The following is a 16,835-nucleotide window of genomic DNA, read 5'->3' as shown; positions in this document are numbered from 1 at the left end:
ACTTGATCACTCTGATGCTCCTCCTGTCACAAGAAACAAAGACTGTGTCAGGGATCAACAATTGCTTTTAAAGGCATTCCTCGATGGATGTAAGTAATTATGTCATGTTGTGTGACATCACCCAGCTATGAGGTCACCTTGCATCACAGGGCTGTATGTTGTCATTGCATTACTTCACCTTTTTCTTAGCGCTACAGTTCAGCTTCATTTTGCTTTGTCAGGTCAACCCTGATGAAGCTTGTGTTTACATGCTCTTTATTAAATCGACACATTTGAAATGGCTACGTGACAAGCCTTCTTTGACCAAACGACGGACATTAGAGTGTAAAGCTCGCTAAGCATCGGCAAACCGTATCAACCCATCGATGAGCCCAACGAGCTTCCTCGGCTATAACGAGGCGGCTGGGCCGTTGTGGTCCTCTGATTTAAAAAAGAGTAATGACAACTTTTTCTCTGTATATTTTTATTGGAAAATTCAACTTATGCCTTTCACTCAGTCCCAATAAATATACACTTTTCTGGAGAAGTTTTACCATCTTGAATTTGGATGAGCATTTTGAGATTTTATCTTTAACAAAAACAAAGAAAAAAATAGATACAATATGTACAAACTTTTGTATTCTTGTTTTTTTTCAGATTTGATACTGTCCATAGGGTGTCGATAAGCACAAAGCTTGAGGGAACTCCAGTCTTACATATATCTGTGCCACTTGAGACATACAATTATAAAATATTCAGTGATATTGATATTCTAGCCACATACGTGAGCTACAAATGTTTTTTTTAACAACTAGGAACTGGAAAAATATACCAGCCTTGCACACACCTGCTACAATCTCACCGAAATAAATCACATTCAGTGTTTCGAGTTACATTTTCTATGCAGCATGCTTCCTCTTTTCGATCAATTGTAGACCATTTGTTCTCAGACTCACTTTATTTCGAAAGATGATCGATTTGAAATGAAATCAAATTCCACACATCATAGTCGCGGACTATACCTTAGTTCTGGATCAAAAAGCATCCCTCCTTTGGGTCTATATGGGATCCGTATCTCAGATCCAGGGCCTAGCTCAGGTTTTTTAACACCCCGGTACTTATGGACTGCTGGCCCTGCACCGGTTCTAACTGCCTCCAATTTCTTGTCCGGCTCAAACTGATTTGTGGATTTATGGTACATACAGTCTTCTAATGTGCAGGTGAAATTGTCAGTGTTTGTTTTGGGCGTCTTTCTCGGTTTGGGCTTTTTTTGCGGAGAGCCTTTCTGCTGGGTGTTGGGCGGGCCAGCCGCTTGAGGATGTTTGACGATCTGCTGCCCGATGATCTGCTGCCCCATGACCTGCTGCGTGATGATCTGCTGTTCTTTCTTCTCCTCCTTGACGGAGTCACTGCACACCGCTCTTGGTTTTGTCCCTTGGGAAGAAGGTTTATGCTGCCCCTGTAGGGTGGTGGGTGCTGAAGACCTTTTCGACACTTTGGTTTCCTTTTGACTGGGGGACCTGGCTGTAAAAGCTTGTTGTGACTTTTTTCTCTGTGATGCTCCACCTATGTCCACAGCACCAGATATCGGGATCTCTTCATACGGCAATGACACCGGTATTGAGAGTTTCTCAGCCCCAAATAGAGTTAATGATCTGGAAACGGACAGAGACGATGAAGACAATCGGACTCCCAACTTGGCGACTTCTATTTGTCTGCTGATGGTCATCAAAAAGTCGCTCTCTGCAAAGACAACAAAGAATCATACATGGATTATGGATATCTGCGGTATCCATTTGGGACTAGTGTCAGCAGAAATATAACCAATATTTTGATTGGCCACGTCAAAGATCCAGGTCAAACCTTTTCATACAATCACACATAAAGAGTCGTCGCTGGCATCTTGCGCATCAAAACAAATCATTAGTGTTCATATGGTGAGGGTCAACCCAAAAACGGAATCTGGCTTAGTTCATCTTCTTGGCCATCTGGATCACAGGTGTCAGACTCCAGTCCACACCTGATTCAAACAATCAGGATCATTATCAGGCTCCTGTGGAGCTCGCTGATTGTTTGAATCAAGTGTGTCGGTGGACCGAAGTGTGACACCTGTGATCGACGTAGTACATTTCCATATTTACTAATTCTTTTCTTTGGCAGTTTCTTGGCTAAAATGTAAATGTAAGACCAGTCAAACTTACCCCATTGCTCTTGATATCGAAAGGCAAGCTCTTTAATATCTTTTTGGTCAGGGCCTGCAAATTCTATCATTTGCTTCAGATGGGCGTCTAAAAATGTGTTAATATCACCCGGCTGTGACAGCAGCACGGCACGTGAGATGCACTCAAGCTGACTACTAATGCCATACGGTAACGGATCCATTTAGACGACGACAAGGCGCTGATCACGCCGACTGAATACACTCAGAGGCAGCGACCGTGGTGCACCTTGACAGGGATCCACAGTGGCTTTCAGACGCATTTGTCATGGATGAAAAGGCTCGTGTCATTAGAGCAAATGAAGCGTCTATGTGACGTCACCCGGTTCAAGGAGGTTGTGTGACATCACAGGGCCATGTGATGTATGGAACGTGAAAAGAAAAAAAAAAAACAGCTCCCAGACTGAGCCTGTGCAACCACTTCCAAGCAACTCAATCATTAAGTGTGAGCAATCCTACGAAATGACCAAGTGCCTGGTCTTGTCTCAGAGGAGGTTGTGTGACATCACAGGGCCATGTGATGTATGGAACGTGAAAAAAAAAGAAAAACTGCTCCCAGACTGAGCCTGTGCAACCACTTCCAAGCAACTCAATCATTAAGTGTGAGCAATCCTACGAAATGACCAAGTGCCTGGTCTTGTCTCAGGAGAAAAACTGGAACGGCGAGATGAAGGTCGGGCTGGTCTCTCTCGCACTCTTATCAACCTTATTCCCAGGGTCTGTCATGGAATGTGAGAACTTCTGGTCAGAGACTTCTAGTCAAATGCCCTCATCGGTTGCAATAAGTTTGGCTTCATGTAGTGTTTTTTTTTTTTTTTAACCCCAATTTCTAAGCGATCATCAGCCCTCATTACATTGAAAATTGGAAGCGGCTGCAAACAGACTTGCCTGCTTCTAAGGGCTCATCAGCCCTCATTGCATTGAAAATTGGAAGTGGCTGCAAACAGACAGCGAAATAAGACTCTTTTAACAAAATGACACCCTCAGATGTTTTCCTATTGCTCACGTCTGAAGTTCGTTAAGTAGTTAGATGTGATTTTAGCAGGAAGCAAGCTTGAAATGTTTTCTCTTCAAAGCAGCAACAACTGGCGTTCCGACATTGTTGATGTCGAACTGTCAAATGAAGTGGAGTCGCTCCAACAGCGCTGGTTTTGCTATACCGGAAGTTCCTCCCATATATCACGCAAAGGCTCATGGGGCGGAGGAATAAGGTGGATACGCCTTTGTCTTTTTACACGGAATATCTATCTATCCATCTATCTATCCATCTATCTATCCATCCATCCATCTATCTATCCATCTATCTATCCATCTATCTATCCATCCATCCATCTATCTATCCATCTATCTATCTATCTATCTATCTATCTATCTATCTATCTATCTTATTTATTTATTTATTTATTTATTTATTTATTTATTTATTCATTCCTTCATTCATTCATTTGTTTTTATTTTTGTATTTACTTTATTATATACCTTTTTTTTTTTTTTACAGCGAGTGGTACTGAGCTATAGCCTGTAGATGGCAGCAACGTGGCGTATCAATCACAGTGTCTGGAAGGAACCACAACGAAGAAGTCACGGACATCGAAGAAGAAACTCGTTTCCCTCCATGGATCAGATGATTGAATCTATTTATCTGTTCAATCTGGTACGTCATTCTTGCAATCATTCAGAGGTATCTGCAACCTTCTATACATTTGATCCAGAATTGAATGTCCGTTGCATTCATGGTTGGCCCACCGCGGTTAGTTAGTAAGCAGGTCTGCTTTCTCCTGCACGAACTTGACAACACTTTCGAGGCTCATGATCATGTCTTCGTTTTTTAAAAATGTATTCTTTGAAAGTTTGTCCTAACACAAATAAAACGACATAAAGTAGCAAACTGAGAGCCCACGTCTATTTAGTTGTCTTCAGTGGAGAGATGGACACAGTTGAAGGTGTTCAACAAGCGCAGATTGATTCTCCTGCTGCCCATGATCCTGATGGGGTTGATGTCACATCTTGGGTGTCGGTCTGTCCGAGAGGCCTCTGGGCGGTCCAGAAGACGCTGACGCTCTCAGGAAGCCATCAGAAAGTCTCGAATTCTGGAGAAGGTGCCTGCATGATGCATTTCTTTCTATTTGAGTTTGAGCTGTCAAAATGAATCTACTATCAATGAATAGACAGCTATTTTAATCATCAACAGTAATTATTTTCTGAGTTTTGTCATCCTTCATGAATGTAGATTGTTTTTTTGTTGAATGGGAAACAGACATTTACAAAATACCGCTTTTGAAAAACACCACGACCACCACAGTAACTGACAGTTTCAAAAAGGGTTGAACAACTTCAATCCCTCTCTTGCGATGACCCAATTGTTGTTAGATTTGACCTTTTTGAACCACAAAACAATACCAAAAAACAATTACTAGTTGCATTACAGTGATGGGGACTAAATGGTTTCGAAAATATTTGATTGTGACAGCCCTAATTTTATTTTACAGGAAGTAATCAAGCACCTTGTTTGTTTGTTTTCTTCCAGGACTGTCGTCCGCTAACAAGCCAAGGTTGGGTTCACTGTGTCGTGTTCGTGTGTGTGTGACGGATCAAGCTGAAACCTCGCCATCTGTAAAAGAAGATGAGACCAAGCGAGGAGTTCCACTTGATTTTCCAGAAGCGACTGTACTACAGCGTCAGCTGGACTCTGTCCTGCAGATACCACTAGGTGAATGGACAACATTTCGACTTGGAGAGGGTCATTGTGATGTTACAGAAGTATGTGTGGAGGCCATGAGAGCTGGAGAGACATGTCAGGTATGGAAAATAACAACATCAGCACACATCGGCCATTTGCCGTCGACTAAAAAATGACGTCTGAGCTCTTACGTTTGCGTTTTGCTTCTCAGATTCGACTCATTCCGGCAAATGGAGTTGACACATGGCATTCCCGGCCCACGGAGGAAGTACGTGCCACTGTGGAGCTCCAAGCTTTCACGCCAGGAAAGGAATCCTGGCAGATGTCACCTGGTGAAAAATGGGAGTGGGTGAGGTCCCATAAGGAAAGAGGCGGTCAGAGGTTCCGAAGCGGAGACTTGTGGGGAGCGTCGGACAGCTACAGTCGCGCCCTCAAACTCGTCATCACCCTGCTGGGCTGCGAGGCGGACAGACAAGAACAGCAAATCGACGAACAAAGTACGGCAGCCTCTGAAGATCCACCGTGCGCTCCCACGGTTCATCAAGTGCAAAGCATGAAAGCAGAACTTCACTCCAACTTGTCGTTGTGTCAGCTCAAACTGAAGCAGCCAGCGCGGGCTAAAGAAAATGCCGCTAAGGCCACACGGCTGGAACCAGGCGGGGCTAAAGCTTGGTACCGACTCGGCCAAGCCTGCCAGATGGTGAACGAGCTGGAGGAGGCCCGGCTGGCCTTTCGAGAACTGCTGAAGCTGCAGCCGGAATCCGCGGCCGCCACGAAGGCTCTGAAAGAAATCACAAGTCGAGAAAGGGAAACAAATGCACAGCTGGGACAGAGACTTAGTAAAATGTTCAACTAGAAAGCAGGAGATACGTATGACTGCAACGTGTCAGCCAGACCTCCCGCTGACATCTCCAGAGGGTTCAAAATGCTGCTTAACTGGAACAAGAGCATACATGTTTTTTTTTTTTTTTTTAAACATGACTGTCTGAATGGCTACCCTCTCACTTAATTTATTTATTGTTGTTAATCTTAAATGCCTTATCATTTGATTGTGGTTTCAATAAAAAGGAGTTGAGTTTTGTGTTGTTGAGAAGCCAAAATAATCGTTCTCATTGTGTTTACTTTTGAGGCTTACTTGGCGGTTTGCGTGTTTCTCAGCGATGACCACTAGATGTCGCGCATGGCGAAGCAAAAGAGCACCATTACGTGTCAATTGTAGTTTTGAAGTGCTTTCGATATAAAGTATATTGTCATTGTGTTGATTTTAGGGTATGGTCAGCGTTTTGACGCTGCCAAAAACCGACACCCGGAATCGAACCAGAAAATTTGCACAAACGAAAGGTTTTGCAGCACAAACCAACGGTACCATTTTGGGTTCATTTTGAGCAGATGGGGGGCTGGGTGAACTCTGGATGACCTATAAAATTACTAAAAAACCGTTGCAGCACAAACGAATTTTTTTACGGCACAAACGAAACAGACTATATTCCTTAAATTTTGCGTGGGGTGGGGGGCCAGCTTCACGCAGATTTTCTACCATCCTAATGTTTCTGGGCAGCAGACAACTGTCTCCAGGCGTCCACAATGAGCTCCTGTGATGACACGAGTGAAAGTCTTTATTTAAAACCCAAAGGACTCAGATTGTCCCAAATATTTTCTTAATTTCAATCAGAACATTTCAATCCAAAATGTAGTCTTTGGTGTGCTTTCTCTGCATATCTTATTTTTTCTTGGATTTTTGAGGCTTTCTCCCATCCGAATGTTTCTGTGCAGCAGACAACTGTCTCCAGGCATCCACAATGAGCACCAATGGCACGATGATCCACAGGGAGTTCATAAACACAAAGTAGAACCAAAAGTAGATGGGGTGTCCCAGCTCACTGTGAACGTAATTCTCTCTGTGTTCAGTGAACATGTACAGCACATCTCCATACAGCTGGCCTGGAGGAAAATGGCATAATACGGCCGATCACCAACAATACAATACAGCGGTGCAATGCAATAAAACAAGTGCTTGATTTTTCTTACCGAGCGAAAGTATGAGCTGCAGGACAAATCTGTAGGGCTTGTTAGTTATGAAGGCAAACACAGCCCAAAAGCTGAATGGTCCCCAAAAACACGCAGTCACTGTCTCCATACAGACAGTAAAGTTGTCACCTCTGGCCACACGACAAACATTGATTCAGCCCTCCGAGTTATACATTGGATTTGTGTGCAATCATCAACTCACATGACATATCGACTGTCCCCTTTAGAGTACTCTTTCCCTGGCAGAAAGATGTGAGAACACGTTTTTAATAGGAGAAATTTTCACTTCATCCATGTCTGAAACATGTCTCTGTACTCACACAACTGTGACAAGAAACTCTGGTCCCCTGGAATAACATCATAGTAGAGACAGAACCAGCCCTCGATGACACTATGGATGAAACCACAAACGGCAAACCAGCACACGGCCAGACGCCTCAGAGTGCCCAGCTGGCCGGTAATCATCCAGGTCACAAGGAGAAAAAGCGCAGACACAGAGAAGAGAAATGTCAGGATCTCTGCCATGCTACGGTCATTGGCCACATAAGTGGGAATCTGGACATCCCTGGGCCAGTAGGGATGAAGAGGCGCAGATCCTGAGGCGGTCGCCATCACCTGTTTGGAAGAAGGGAATCGTGATCACGTTTTGAAACACAAAACTTTGCACAATCACCTGCACAACTGATTCTACAGAATGAGTACAAATTAACTTCGTGCTGGTTAAGACAAAAATTCCACATGTGTATTTTGCTCTCACCAGTGATGAAGAGCAAAACTCCCGAACTTTAGAAAACAAAAAACGATTCACTTCAAGAAAACTTGCAGGTAAATGCTACACGCAAGGCGTGGACAATAAAAAATCTCAAATACGGAACTCCCAGTGCCTGACCAATCGGAGTGCTTGCTTCGGTGTGCCACATAGCATGTGATATCAACTGGTTCGACGATTGGCTCGTTCTCTCGGAACATTGACGTCATAGATGAAATACACCAATGAAATAAGACATCGCGAAAAGCTAAAACTAGGTGTCATTAATAAATGTTGGGATTTACCATTAGGTGGCGGAACAAAATCATACGGATTGAAATCACACGAAGCGATTGCAATCTGCCGTGACCCGGATTCGAACCGGGGTTGCTGCGGCCACAACGCAGAGTACTAACCACTATACGATCACGGCGTGACGTTGGCCGCCCCAAGAGTTGTTAAAGAAGTTATTCAGACGACGAGTAGTCCTTAACATTTATTTTTAATGAGATTAATATTCAAAATAGTAATCTATAGTCAACGTAACACGAATCTATTAAAAACTAGCAACTCACAAAAAAAAAAATCATTTTTGATTTACTTTATAATGTTTAAGTACCCTGGTCGGTATGCAAGTCCCATATGGTCTAGCGGTTAGGATTCCTGGTTTTCACCCAGGCGGCCCGGGTTCGACTCCCGGTATGGGAACTTCCTTTTGGTTTTCGAACTCGGGGGTTTTTGTTTTTTTTGGGGCAGACGTTTTTATACTGACAGCCTCAATATAAATAGCTTTGGATTTATCGTTAGATTGTCTACATATTGATGCTTTTTTTTTTCATTTCCGCAGGGGAAAGCACTGGTAACTCAGAACCTGATTTATTTAAAGATAATTTGCGAATTGTATTATGGGCCATAAAATAAAATCTCTTTATGACGTTTTATTGAATTTACGAGGTCAGTGTGCCACCTCCAACATGACTGATCAGAACGAGCACAATCGCGTTTCCGTCGAAACATCACGTGACGTTCCAACACCACATGGGATAATGTCACGTGACGCATTGCGGAAGTTTTGTACCCGAGTAGCAATTTGTTGTCTGTTTTATGCTCCAAACACACTAGGGCGGATTTAAAGACGATTTAACACCCCCCAAAACATGGACGAATCTGCTCTATTACTAGATGAAATCTTGCTAGCTTTGATGGACCAGTTGGAGTTACTGGAGGAAAAACGAGGTCGTCTTAACTCCCTCATCGAGCAGGTAGTGACTAAGAGACATCTCTGTTTTTATATTATTGTGAAACTCTGTAAAGCTATTGCGTGTTTGAATATGTCAAATTCTACTTTAGTCTCCTTTTGTACCGCCTGTGCTATGTTAGCTTACCATTTTGTGCTCCCTGCAGGGATGGTTTTTCATTTCCAAGGCACGATATTCAATGGGAAACAAACAAGTGTCCGCTCTTCAGTATGCAAGTGAGATAAAGCCACTGGTTGCTGTTCATGTAAGGTGAGAACTCAAGCAAAAGAGTCAATGAATTAAAACTTCCCTAAACACAGTGACTTTATGTGTGTATGCAGACAACTTGGTGATGACAATGTCGAGTTCTGCACAGATTCGCCAAAGCACGACAATGAGTGTTGTAACGCCAATGCACTTGTTGAAGACATTGGTCCCAAAGAGGAAGGTAAGACTGGACCATTTGAAAATTGATGTCATAGGAAACCATCTTCTAAGAATTATAGAACATTTTCCTCATTTTGGATGTGCTTTTCTGCCCTCACAGGTGTCAGAAGAAGAATCAAACCTACAGAAACAAGCAGTGAAAAGAAGACAGTTGAAGAATTGAAAAAAAGAAAATCATCAAAAGATCTTCCAGACTCAAAAAGTGAACCGAATCTTCCGCAAAACCCACTTCAGTGGTTTGGGATTTTGGTGCCACAATCCCTGAAACAAGCCCAGTTGTCGTTCAAGCAAGGTAATGGACAGTCTAAATATTTGTTCAAATCATGAAAAGATTGCTTCCATTGTTTGTGCTTTTTGTATAACAGAGTTGTCAAAAAATGGCGCCAAAGACCTGGCTAGTAGGAAAGTAATGATTGATGTCAAGAAAATAGGTTGAAGTGCTACTTCTCGACGGAGAATGTCACAGAGGAGCTAAATGAATGCAAAGTGAGGGAGCTAGATTAAACTGCCGACGACTAATGACGACTTTATCTTCTGTTTTCTTTCCAGTCATCGAACTGTCTGCTGAGATTGCAACTCTCCAGGTGCAAATTTTAAACACCAGATGGGAGCTAAAGCGATGTTTTCAGGAGAAAGTGGAGAAAAAGAGAAAAAAAGAGGACATAACTGCATGTTAAAAATGAATTTGGGGTCATTCCATTTCTTTGTTGTAGATTGTCTTCATTGTAAATGTGTTGTTGTTGAATGTGCTTAATAAAATCGATGAGTCACACTACTCGCTATAAAAAGGTTACTTGTCAACCCCCCAACTGAGTGCAGAAGGACCCCCAATCCCAGCTGGATTTAACCTTTATCTACGATTGGTGACAGATATGCTCCGAAAGATGCTCGGGGTGCCCGCCCCTAGTTGAAACCCCTATTTTGAAACCTTAATTTGAAACCATACTTGTAAACCCTAAATATATTTTGAAAACTGAACCCAAGTGAGATACCCAAACTGGAATTTGAAACCCCAACCCTAAATCAAAACCCTACTTTGAGAAGCTAACCCAACCCCTATGTAAAATGATATTTAGAAATCCAGCTCTAGTTTAAAACCCTACTTTGAAACCTCAACCCATTACCTTTCGTTTCGTTTCATTTATTTCAAACATGTGAAAAAAGAATAAGATTATTGTACACAATGAAAAGACATGACAAAATACATGCATATACATATATACACATACCGACATACCCACATACATACATATACATATATATATATACATATAAAAATATACATATATATACATATACACATACACATGCCTACAAGCGTAGCAATAAAGATATAACCGCAAAAGAACCATAAGTCACATTCACATGTCTGAAAAGGAGTAGGAAGAAGTATAACTTATTTAATCCCACCCCCTTTTAATAATCCCTAAATACCCAGCCATAAATCATTTTGCCTCAGTCATCCCAACAAAATACTAAATTACTAAATTATCTCCCACCTGCTGCTCGCTTAACACTAAACATGTACCTACACACTATTAATACATACGTATATTTCACACACAGACACTTAACGTACATACACACCTCAAATACAACACAAATTGAACCTTTCAATCCTGACCTGAGTTTAAAAAACTACTTTGAAGCCCTAACCCCAATCCAAAAACCTAATTTGAAACCCTAACTCTAATTTGAAACCAAGACCCTATTTTAAAACCCTATTCTCAAAGTTTATAAAAGCCATGGTGGTACATGGAGAGCCTTTATTTTTGTTTTCGTGGTGTTACTTTTTGCAAAGGTTTGAGAACATTTGTTCAGATAAGGATGCGTTGGTTTTGCTTTTACAGTCGTGCACTATCGCATATTTATGATCTTAAGATCGAAGAACAATTCGTTAACTCTGAGCACAAAGAAGAATCCGTCCAACTCGTCGTCCCGTGCCCGTGCCATCCATCCATCCATCCATTGAGCAACCGGAAATGAAACTCTGCCTGCGTGTACTTCCTGGTCCGAGCTGACGCGCGCGCACACGCGCACATTCAGTCATCCATCTCTCCTCCTGCGCGCGCGCACGCGCGTCCGATCGGCGGATGTATCCTCAAGTGTTGTTTTCCTGCATCCGCAGTCGCTCGCGTTTGCTTTCCGACCCATCTTCGCAAGTTGTCTTATTATTTTTGTGCACCCTCCTACTCTTTTCTCTTCGTCTCTCTCTCTTTTGTTCATTTTCCTGCCCGCTGGCCGGGAAGTAAACACGCCGACCTGTGCCCATGAAAGCCAGCGAGGGACCGCTACGCCGCTCTCATCATCATCACCACCATCATCGTCATCACCACCACCATCATCATCATCATTGTCCCTGCTCGTGATTTCCGATTGGGTGCAGACGAGAGAGATTGTTTGCGCCCATGGCGTCCGTTTCGAAGGTGTCTATTTTGGATTACTTTAATATTGTGTTCGAGGGCGAGAATGGAAAAATCGAATCCAACTGCAAAGCGTGTGGCACCAGAATTCAAGCGAAGCGCAGCGTCACGTCCAACTTCGTCACGCATCTTAAGGTAATTCCCCTAAAACGCGAAGGGAATTAATCATGAGCGCGTTGTATGTGGGTCATTCCAGAATTGGAGTACATTTTCTGCCCCCCACCACCACTCCCAGGGGCGTAGCCATCATTTTACAAGAGGACGATGAATTGTTAGGTTAAGACAACTTTTATGAGCTAAATCATTCTTCACTCTCATTTAGCTGCTGCTGTCCACAGAGGGTGAAGAAATAAATAGCCAATCTGGCGATTTATTCATTAGGTTTTAATCCGATAAGTATAATAAGATGGCAGTGTTTAATAACCCCAAATGAAAAAGGAAGTCAATTTAAAACCATTTCCCCCACCGTTTTATTTGAACAGTCCTAAATTTCAGGCTCTCAAATGTGAATACTTTATGATTTCATCAGTCCTCCTTGGAATCTGAAAGAAAATGTGTTTAACCTTCAGCTGAGAGTGGCAATAAATAACTTGATTTTTTTTCCCCAAGAATAGATCATTCTATCTGCACTCACATGTCTAAACCAACAAACAAAATAATCATGATTGACACCTCGTGTCTCTAAAAACTCCCGCGTCATATTTAAGATGAATCAAATGTCCCGCATTCACAGTTGATGATTGATCTTATCTGTATTTCTATTAAAAAACGATGAAACAAATGATCTGTTTTTCAAAACTGATATTGTCCTCCAATTTTGGACTGGCCCATGTTTGGTCGTGCGGTCAATCCAGTAACAGTTGTGACTCCTATTCAGCGCAAGCACCAGGCCATGTATGATGACTTTGTCAAAAGGAAGGACATGAAGAGAGAAGGCTTCCCCTCTGCACCGATGCACACTTTGATGGCCAATGGAGGGAATGCCCGCTACACTTTCCCTGCGGGGGCAGGATTGGGAGGAGGTGCTGGAGGGATGGGCACCTTAGATGGAGGAGGAGGAGTAAGCAAGTTTGACAAGCACGATCCACGTCAGGTGGGTCACACATATGTCGAAAAAGTCTCCAATTCAAAAAGTACAGTATAACTTTCATTAAATCAAAATCAACCCGTTCACTGCCATTGACGGCGATAGACGTCAAAGATTTATTGGAATGGAGCTGGCAATGAAAGATGTCAGTCACATTTAAAATGTCAGAGCCCAGGTTCTCACGGAAGCCTATCAAAATCCCTGACCTCTTTCTCCTAATCCCAACCACAGGTTTTGATAAGTGAGGCCATTGCGAAGATGATCGTTCGCGATCTGCAGCCAGTTTCAATGGTGGAGAACTGTGGCTTCAGGGTACTTCTTCAGCTCCTGGAGCCACGCTACACTCCGGACCCCCAGTACTACATCCAAAACCAGCTCCTCCCAGCTTACACCTACCAGGCCCAGGTGACGATTCGTCAGGCGCTGGCTTCGGCGCATGCCCTCAGCCTCAGCCTGGATGTCTGGAGGGCCTCGTCCGCATCTTCGCTAGGGTAAGGATTGTAAATAAACAATGCTAGCATGCTAGCATTATTGTTTTTTTTATACAATACTTGTTCGCTAACCTCTCTTTCTTTAGCTACCTCGGTGTCACCTGCCATTTTCTGTCATTGGAGTGGCAGATGCGCTCGGCTCTCCTGGCGTGCCTTCCCCTCACCGGGAATCGAATTCTTTCCGATTTCGAAGACGTTTGTCACTCTCACGGCGTGTCCGGAAGAGCCTTCCGTGTCGTGTCTGACCCGATTCTGACCACGACGACTGTGAAGCCACGCTGTCTACCCGGTTTCTGCCAAGAGGAGGATGAAGATGATGTCGAAAGGTGCACCGACGAGGAGGGAGGCGTTAGGAATGGACACGGGGGAGAGGAAGCGTGGGAGGACTCGTGGGAGCGGGATGGCGGCGTTCGCCGTGTGGACTGCTTCTCTCGCTCTCTCAGCCATTGTGTCAGAGAGGGCTTGCGTTCTTGTACGCAACTCGCTTCTGCGCTAGCCAAAGCTGGCCACTTCTACAGATACATTACAACAGTGGTTCCACCGGAGAAATTAAGTCAGGTGCTTGATGGACCTGCTTTGATGATGGGAGCCCTGGGAAACGCTTTGGCACCGGTTCAAGACTGGGCGATCCAGCTTAAGGTAAACATGATCTCATGAATTGCTCTCACAGTCATCCAGATTGTGTTTTTCAAACTCTTAAGGCTGATTCTTTTGTTTCCTATGAGGGACTCATGGAGTACCAGCTACAGCTCACAAAAATTGCGCATGCCACGTTGACGTTGTCACATGATCACATCTTCAGTATTCTAAAGAAAAGAAAATGGCCAGTCACCACTGAGCTATTTTGTAGAACAGGTCAACAACTTGCCATCATTGGCACCAAGTTGGTGACCCGCTGCAGAAAGTCTAGTTCAGCTCCTGAACACTTTTGTTTCTTCTATTCCCAAGTCAAAAGGTGTATCAAGAAGTTTCTCTGTTTTGGGATACAGATGCTTCGCCGGCTTCTGGACTCCGTGGAGGTCTTGGAGGAGATGAGCGGACCTGGGGAAATGGTGCTAGGTGTTTCGGAGACGGCGTTGCTGAGGGAGCTCACTGACACTTTGGAGCCCTTCATGGAAGCCTGGGACATGGTTTGCGGGGAACGACAGACGGACACGCAGACCGACGTGCAGACAGACAGACACGTGTCCATTAGTCTTGCGCTCCCGTGCGTACTGGGTTTACGCAAGCATCTTTCGGAGACGTCGACCCCTCATTGCCCTTCTCTCCTGGCCAGCCTGAGTCAGGCAACTGAGCGCCGCCTCGCTCCCATCCTGGAGGACCCCCTCTACATCACCGCCACCACTCTCGACCCTCAATTCAAGCTCACGTGGAGCAGTGACCCCGAGTGGCACGGACAAGTTCTTCTGAAAGAACTATCCAAATATTCCGCAGACTCCAACACAGAACGACTTCCTCATTCCCACACGTCTCCAACCCCGACACCGTCGCCCGTGTCGTCGCTGACTCGTCCCTGCAAGTTGTTCTCTTTCATCAAACAGAGACCCACCACGCAAGCCAAGAGCCTGGAACAGGAGCTAGCCATCTACTTGCGAGAGGAACCCACGGATGAAGAGGTTTTGCATTACTGGCGACGTAAAGCGATTGACTTCCCGCTCCTTGCCCAGGTGGCCAAGAGGGCGGTGACCATACCTGCTTGCGGCACGGCGGTAGAAAGCATCTTCAGCAAGGCCGAGCGCTGTCTGAGGCCCGAGAGAGGGCGACCCTTACCAAAGAACCTGGAGACACTTATCTACCTCAAAGCCAATTATAGATTATTGTGGACATAGTCTAGTTGTTTGCAGCCTTATAGTAAATATGGCAGCGCGTATTAAGGAATAAAGGGAACACGTCTGCCTGACACTATCTTTATCCAACCAGCCAATGAACCCACTAACAAACCAATGATTACATTAAACAAAAAAATGCATAGGACTTCTTGTCGCTGATATCTATATACTAACCCGAGAAGTTAATGTATTGGATTTTTAAAATACTTCTATGACAATGCGTCACCCACTAACATTGACAATTTCCCCCCTTGTGGTTGTTATGCCTCATCACTAGCACTTAATAAATGACCTTTACTTATTGTAAAATCATCAACAATGTGTAGGCATTATATTATTATACACTGAGCTTCTGACTGATTTTCAGTTCTGACAACATTTTGCTCAAATATTGTCGTTTTGAAGATGCCATTGGCACTTTAGTGTAAGACTTTGGGTTTTCTTTTCAGTTTCCAGGACGTAAGATGTCATTGGTTCAATTGGGTCTAGAGTTTACGTTGTTGTTGGGCCTACCATAGATCCTCGTAAGGTGTTTTAGAAGCTAAGGTGTAAGATGTCATTGGGTGGAAGGTTCAAGATGCTGTAGGCACTTGGTGTCATGCATCACGAGGTCTCGTAGGTTTCTGGTGTCATTGGTTGTAAGGTTTGTAAAGAGTCTTGTTGGTCCTACCATGTCGTGTCATCTGTTTTTGGGTCCTATACGAATAATACTTAAATACTTTCCATCCAGTCTGACTTCTCTATAGTTTCAAACATGGTTCCTAATATCTGTGACGAGTTACCCATGAGCTGCCCATCCCGTCGTGCTGTGGATTGTTTATGCAGCTTGAAGCCCTCCACCCCCTCATTCCCTTTCTCTCCGTCTGTCTCTTTCATCCCTCCATTTTTTCCACCCACCAGACTGTGACAGCTCATCCATTTGCATTAGAGCAGCTGGCTCCTCTTGGTAATTGCCTCTCAAATGAATTACTTGGCTGAGAGTGAGGCTGCAAGACAGGAGGAAATTGTAATTGAACGCCTTAGCTCCAAGTGATTACATCTGCAGTGCAGAGAGCCACGTACGGAACCTGTTCTTCCCCTCCCCCACTCGGCGGACCAATTTCACGGATCGAATGTGCAGTACTCAGACACATGCATAGCAGGCCGCACTGCATGCTCCTTTAGCTATTAAGAGCCCGTCATGATTGTCTGCACTACTCTATTTAGGTAGCTGGGGGGGGCTTATTGCTTAGTTTTGCAGGACAGTACCGTTGCCAAAAACAAAAGTTATGGTTCCGCATTGAGACAGCCTTGGTAACCCTGTACACACTCACGGATAAACAGACCAGTTAAGTTATTAATAACCCGCCTGTTGCTGACAGTTAGGAGAGGTTGGGGCATCTTTTGTGTCAGGGACTGCACACACACACACACAAGACAAGCCATGTTAACAAAAAGTGTTGCGACTCCTGGTCCGAACATTCACGGGAGCTGAAAATGGGAGGAAATGTTGAGTTGAGAAGTGATAACGGACTTTACACAGTGCCCGATGTAATATTCGTCCAGTCATCCAGAAGAGAGGAGTGTATCGGTTTTAGTTCAACCCAAAGGTATTCGGTGGAGTCATCCAATTATGACTTTAAGTAGTGATGGGGAAAATGAAGCTTCATGAACCAGTTGTTGTATTC

General features: G+C 44.0%; 5 protein-coding genes, 1 long non-coding RNA gene and 2 other non-coding genes across 12 annotated transcripts; 4 read left to right on the top strand and 4 right to left on the bottom strand.

Moving 5' to 3' along the window:
• Window positions 1–488: 488 nt before the first annotated feature.
• LOC119117811 lies at window positions 489–2,676 on the bottom strand. Of its 2 annotated transcripts, none has more exons than XM_037244351.1 (2): window positions 2,520–2,676; window positions 489–1,722 (listed from the first exon to the last, which is right to left on the bottom strand). In XM_037244351.1, exons 1-2 carry the CDS (start codon window positions 2,635–2,637, stop codon window positions 983–985), a joined length of 858 nt encoding a protein of 285 aa, XP_037100246.1. In that variant the 5' UTR covers window positions 2,638–2,676; the 3' UTR covers window positions 489–982. The 2 variants fall into 2 exon arrangements, with proteins under 2 accessions (XP_037100246.1, XP_037100239.1); XM_037244344.1 differs by lacking the exon at window positions 2,520–2,676 and adding an exon at window positions 2,181–2,513.
• Window positions 2,677–3,000: 324 nt separating this feature from the next.
• On the bottom strand, window positions 3,001–3,326 carry LOC119117821. Its single transcript, XR_005096608.1, has 2 exons — window positions 3,147–3,326; window positions 3,001–3,091 (listed from the first exon to the last, which is right to left on the bottom strand). It is a non-coding gene; the product is annotated as an uncharacterized LOC119117821 (long non-coding RNA).
• Window positions 3,327–3,706: 380 nt separating this feature from the next.
• Window positions 3,707–5,980, top strand: fkbpl (FKBP prolyl isomerase like). Of its 4 annotated transcripts, none has more exons than XR_005096599.1 (5): window positions 3,709–3,851; window positions 4,118–4,296; window positions 4,725–4,996; window positions 5,089–5,805; window positions 5,863–5,980. XR_005096599.1 is itself a non-coding variant. In XM_037244332.1 (4 exons), exons 2-4 carry the CDS (start codon window positions 4,125–4,127, stop codon window positions 5,731–5,733), a joined length of 1,089 nt encoding a protein of 362 aa, XP_037100227.1. In that variant the 5' UTR covers window positions 3,707–3,878; window positions 4,118–4,124; the 3' UTR covers window positions 5,734–5,833. The 4 variants fall into 4 exon arrangements, 2 of the variants coding, with proteins under 2 accessions (XP_037100227.1, XP_037100212.1); XR_005096598.1 differs by having other exon boundaries at window positions 5,089–5,806; window positions 5,856–5,970; XM_037244332.1 differs by lacking the exon at window positions 5,863–5,980 and having other exon boundaries at window positions 3,707–3,878; window positions 5,089–5,833.
• A 492-nt stretch (window positions 5,981–6,472) lies between these two features.
• On the bottom strand, window positions 6,473–7,785 carry LOC119119408 (EBP cholestenol delta-isomerase). The gene is made up of 5 exons (XM_037245734.1): window positions 7,663–7,785; window positions 7,226–7,520; window positions 7,108–7,144; window positions 6,906–7,036; window positions 6,473–6,818 (listed from the first exon to the last, which is right to left on the bottom strand). The coding sequence occupies exons 2-5, from the start codon at window positions 7,515–7,517 to the stop codon at window positions 6,598–6,600; spliced, it is 681 nt and encodes a 226-aa protein (XP_037101629.1). The 5' UTR covers window positions 7,518–7,520; window positions 7,663–7,785; the 3' UTR covers window positions 6,473–6,597.
• Window positions 7,786–8,014: 229 nt separating this feature from the next.
• On the bottom strand, window positions 8,015–8,086 carry trnah-gug. The gene has a single exon. It is a non-coding gene; the product is annotated as a tRNA-His (tRNA).
• Window positions 8,087–8,289: 203 nt separating this feature from the next.
• Window positions 8,290–8,361, top strand: trnae-uuc. The gene has a single exon. It is a non-coding gene; the product is annotated as a tRNA-Glu (tRNA).
• A 317-nt stretch (window positions 8,362–8,678) lies between these two features.
• Window positions 8,679–10,113, top strand: ccdc115 (coiled-coil domain containing 115). The gene is made up of 5 exons (XM_037245702.1): window positions 8,679–8,915; window positions 9,058–9,161; window positions 9,233–9,339; window positions 9,439–9,630; window positions 9,888–10,113. Exons 1-5 carry the CDS (start codon window positions 8,811–8,813, stop codon window positions 10,013–10,015), a joined length of 636 nt encoding a protein of 211 aa, XP_037101597.1. The 5' UTR covers window positions 8,679–8,810; the 3' UTR covers window positions 10,016–10,113.
• A 1,270-nt stretch (window positions 10,114–11,383) lies between these two features.
• On the top strand, window positions 11,384–15,482 carry si:dkey-109j17.5 (zinc finger BED domain-containing protein 4). The gene is made up of 5 exons (XM_037245582.1): window positions 11,384–11,896; window positions 12,639–12,854; window positions 13,080–13,339; window positions 13,426–13,978; window positions 14,329–15,482. Exons 1-5 carry the CDS (start codon window positions 11,747–11,749, stop codon window positions 15,166–15,168), a joined length of 2,019 nt encoding a protein of 672 aa, XP_037101477.1. The 5' UTR covers window positions 11,384–11,746; the 3' UTR covers window positions 15,169–15,482.
• The last annotated feature ends 1,353 nt before the right edge of the window (window positions 15,483–16,835 follow it).

Source organism: Syngnathus acus, chromosome 2 (assembly GCF_901709675.1).
Source record: "Syngnathus acus chromosome 2, fSynAcu1.2, whole genome shotgun sequence".
Lineage (NCBI taxonomy): Eukaryota > Metazoa > Chordata > Actinopteri > Syngnathiformes > Syngnathidae > Syngnathus > Syngnathus acus.
Note: the sequence above shows the minus strand (reverse complement) of the source record. Positions and strands in the feature narration are given on the sequence as shown.

What these genes read in the sequence shown, in the direction of transcription:
- LOC119117811 (XM_037244344.1), bottom strand. Translation starts at nt 2,361, where the DNA reads ATGGATCCGTTACCGTATGGCATTAGTAGTCAGCTTGAGTGCATCTCA. An exon ending in TCGATATCAAGAGCAATGGG is followed by an intron (nt 1,723 to 2,180) that starts GTAAGTTTGACT and finishes TTGTCTTTGCAG; the next exon opens with AGAGCGACTTTTTGATGACC.
- LOC119119408 (XM_037245734.1), bottom strand. Translation starts at nt 7,517, where the DNA reads ATGGCGACCGCCTCAGGATCTGCGCCTCTTCATCCCTACTGGCCCAGG. An exon ending in GAGTTTCTTGTCACAGTTGT is followed by an intron (nt 7,145 to 7,225) that starts GTGAGTACAGAG and finishes TCTTTCTGCCAG; the next exon opens with GGAAAGAGTACTCTAAAGGG. An exon ending in GGGGACAGTCGATATGTCAT is followed by an intron (nt 7,037 to 7,107) that starts GTGAGTTGATGA and finishes TCGTGTGGCCAG; the next exon opens with AGGTGACAACTTTACTGTCT.
- si:dkey-109j17.5 (XM_037245582.1), top strand. Translation starts at nt 11,747, where the DNA reads ATGGCGTCCGTTTCGAAGGTGTCTATTTTGGATTACTTTAATATTGTG. An exon ending in ACAAGCACGATCCACGTCAG is followed by an intron (nt 12,855 to 13,079) that starts GTGGGTCACACA and finishes TCCCAACCACAG; the next exon opens with GTTTTGATAAGTGAGGCCAT. An exon ending in ACTGGGCGATCCAGCTTAAG is followed by an intron (nt 13,979 to 14,328) that starts GTAAACATGATC and finishes TTTGGGATACAG; the next exon opens with ATGCTTCGCCGGCTTCTGGA.
- fkbpl (XM_037244332.1), top strand. Translation starts at nt 4,125, where the DNA reads ATGGACACAGTTGAAGGTGTTCAACAAGCGCAGATTGATTCTCCTGCT. An exon ending in AGTCTCGAATTCTGGAGAAG is followed by an intron (nt 4,297 to 4,724) that starts GTGCCTGCATGA and finishes GTTTTCTTCCAG; the next exon opens with GACTGTCGTCCGCTAACAAG. An exon ending in GAGCTGGAGAGACATGTCAG is followed by an intron (nt 4,997 to 5,088) that starts GTATGGAAAATA and finishes TTTGCTTCTCAG; the next exon opens with ATTCGACTCATTCCGGCAAA.
- ccdc115 (XM_037245702.1), top strand. Translation starts at nt 8,811, where the DNA reads ATGGACGAATCTGCTCTATTACTAGATGAAATCTTGCTAGCTTTGATG. An exon ending in TTAACTCCCTCATCGAGCAG is followed by an intron (nt 8,916 to 9,057) that starts GTAGTGACTAAG and finishes TGCTCCCTGCAG; the next exon opens with GGATGGTTTTTCATTTCCAA. An exon ending in CATTGGTCCCAAAGAGGAAG is followed by an intron (nt 9,340 to 9,438) that starts GTAAGACTGGAC and finishes CTGCCCTCACAG; the next exon opens with GTGTCAGAAGAAGAATCAAA.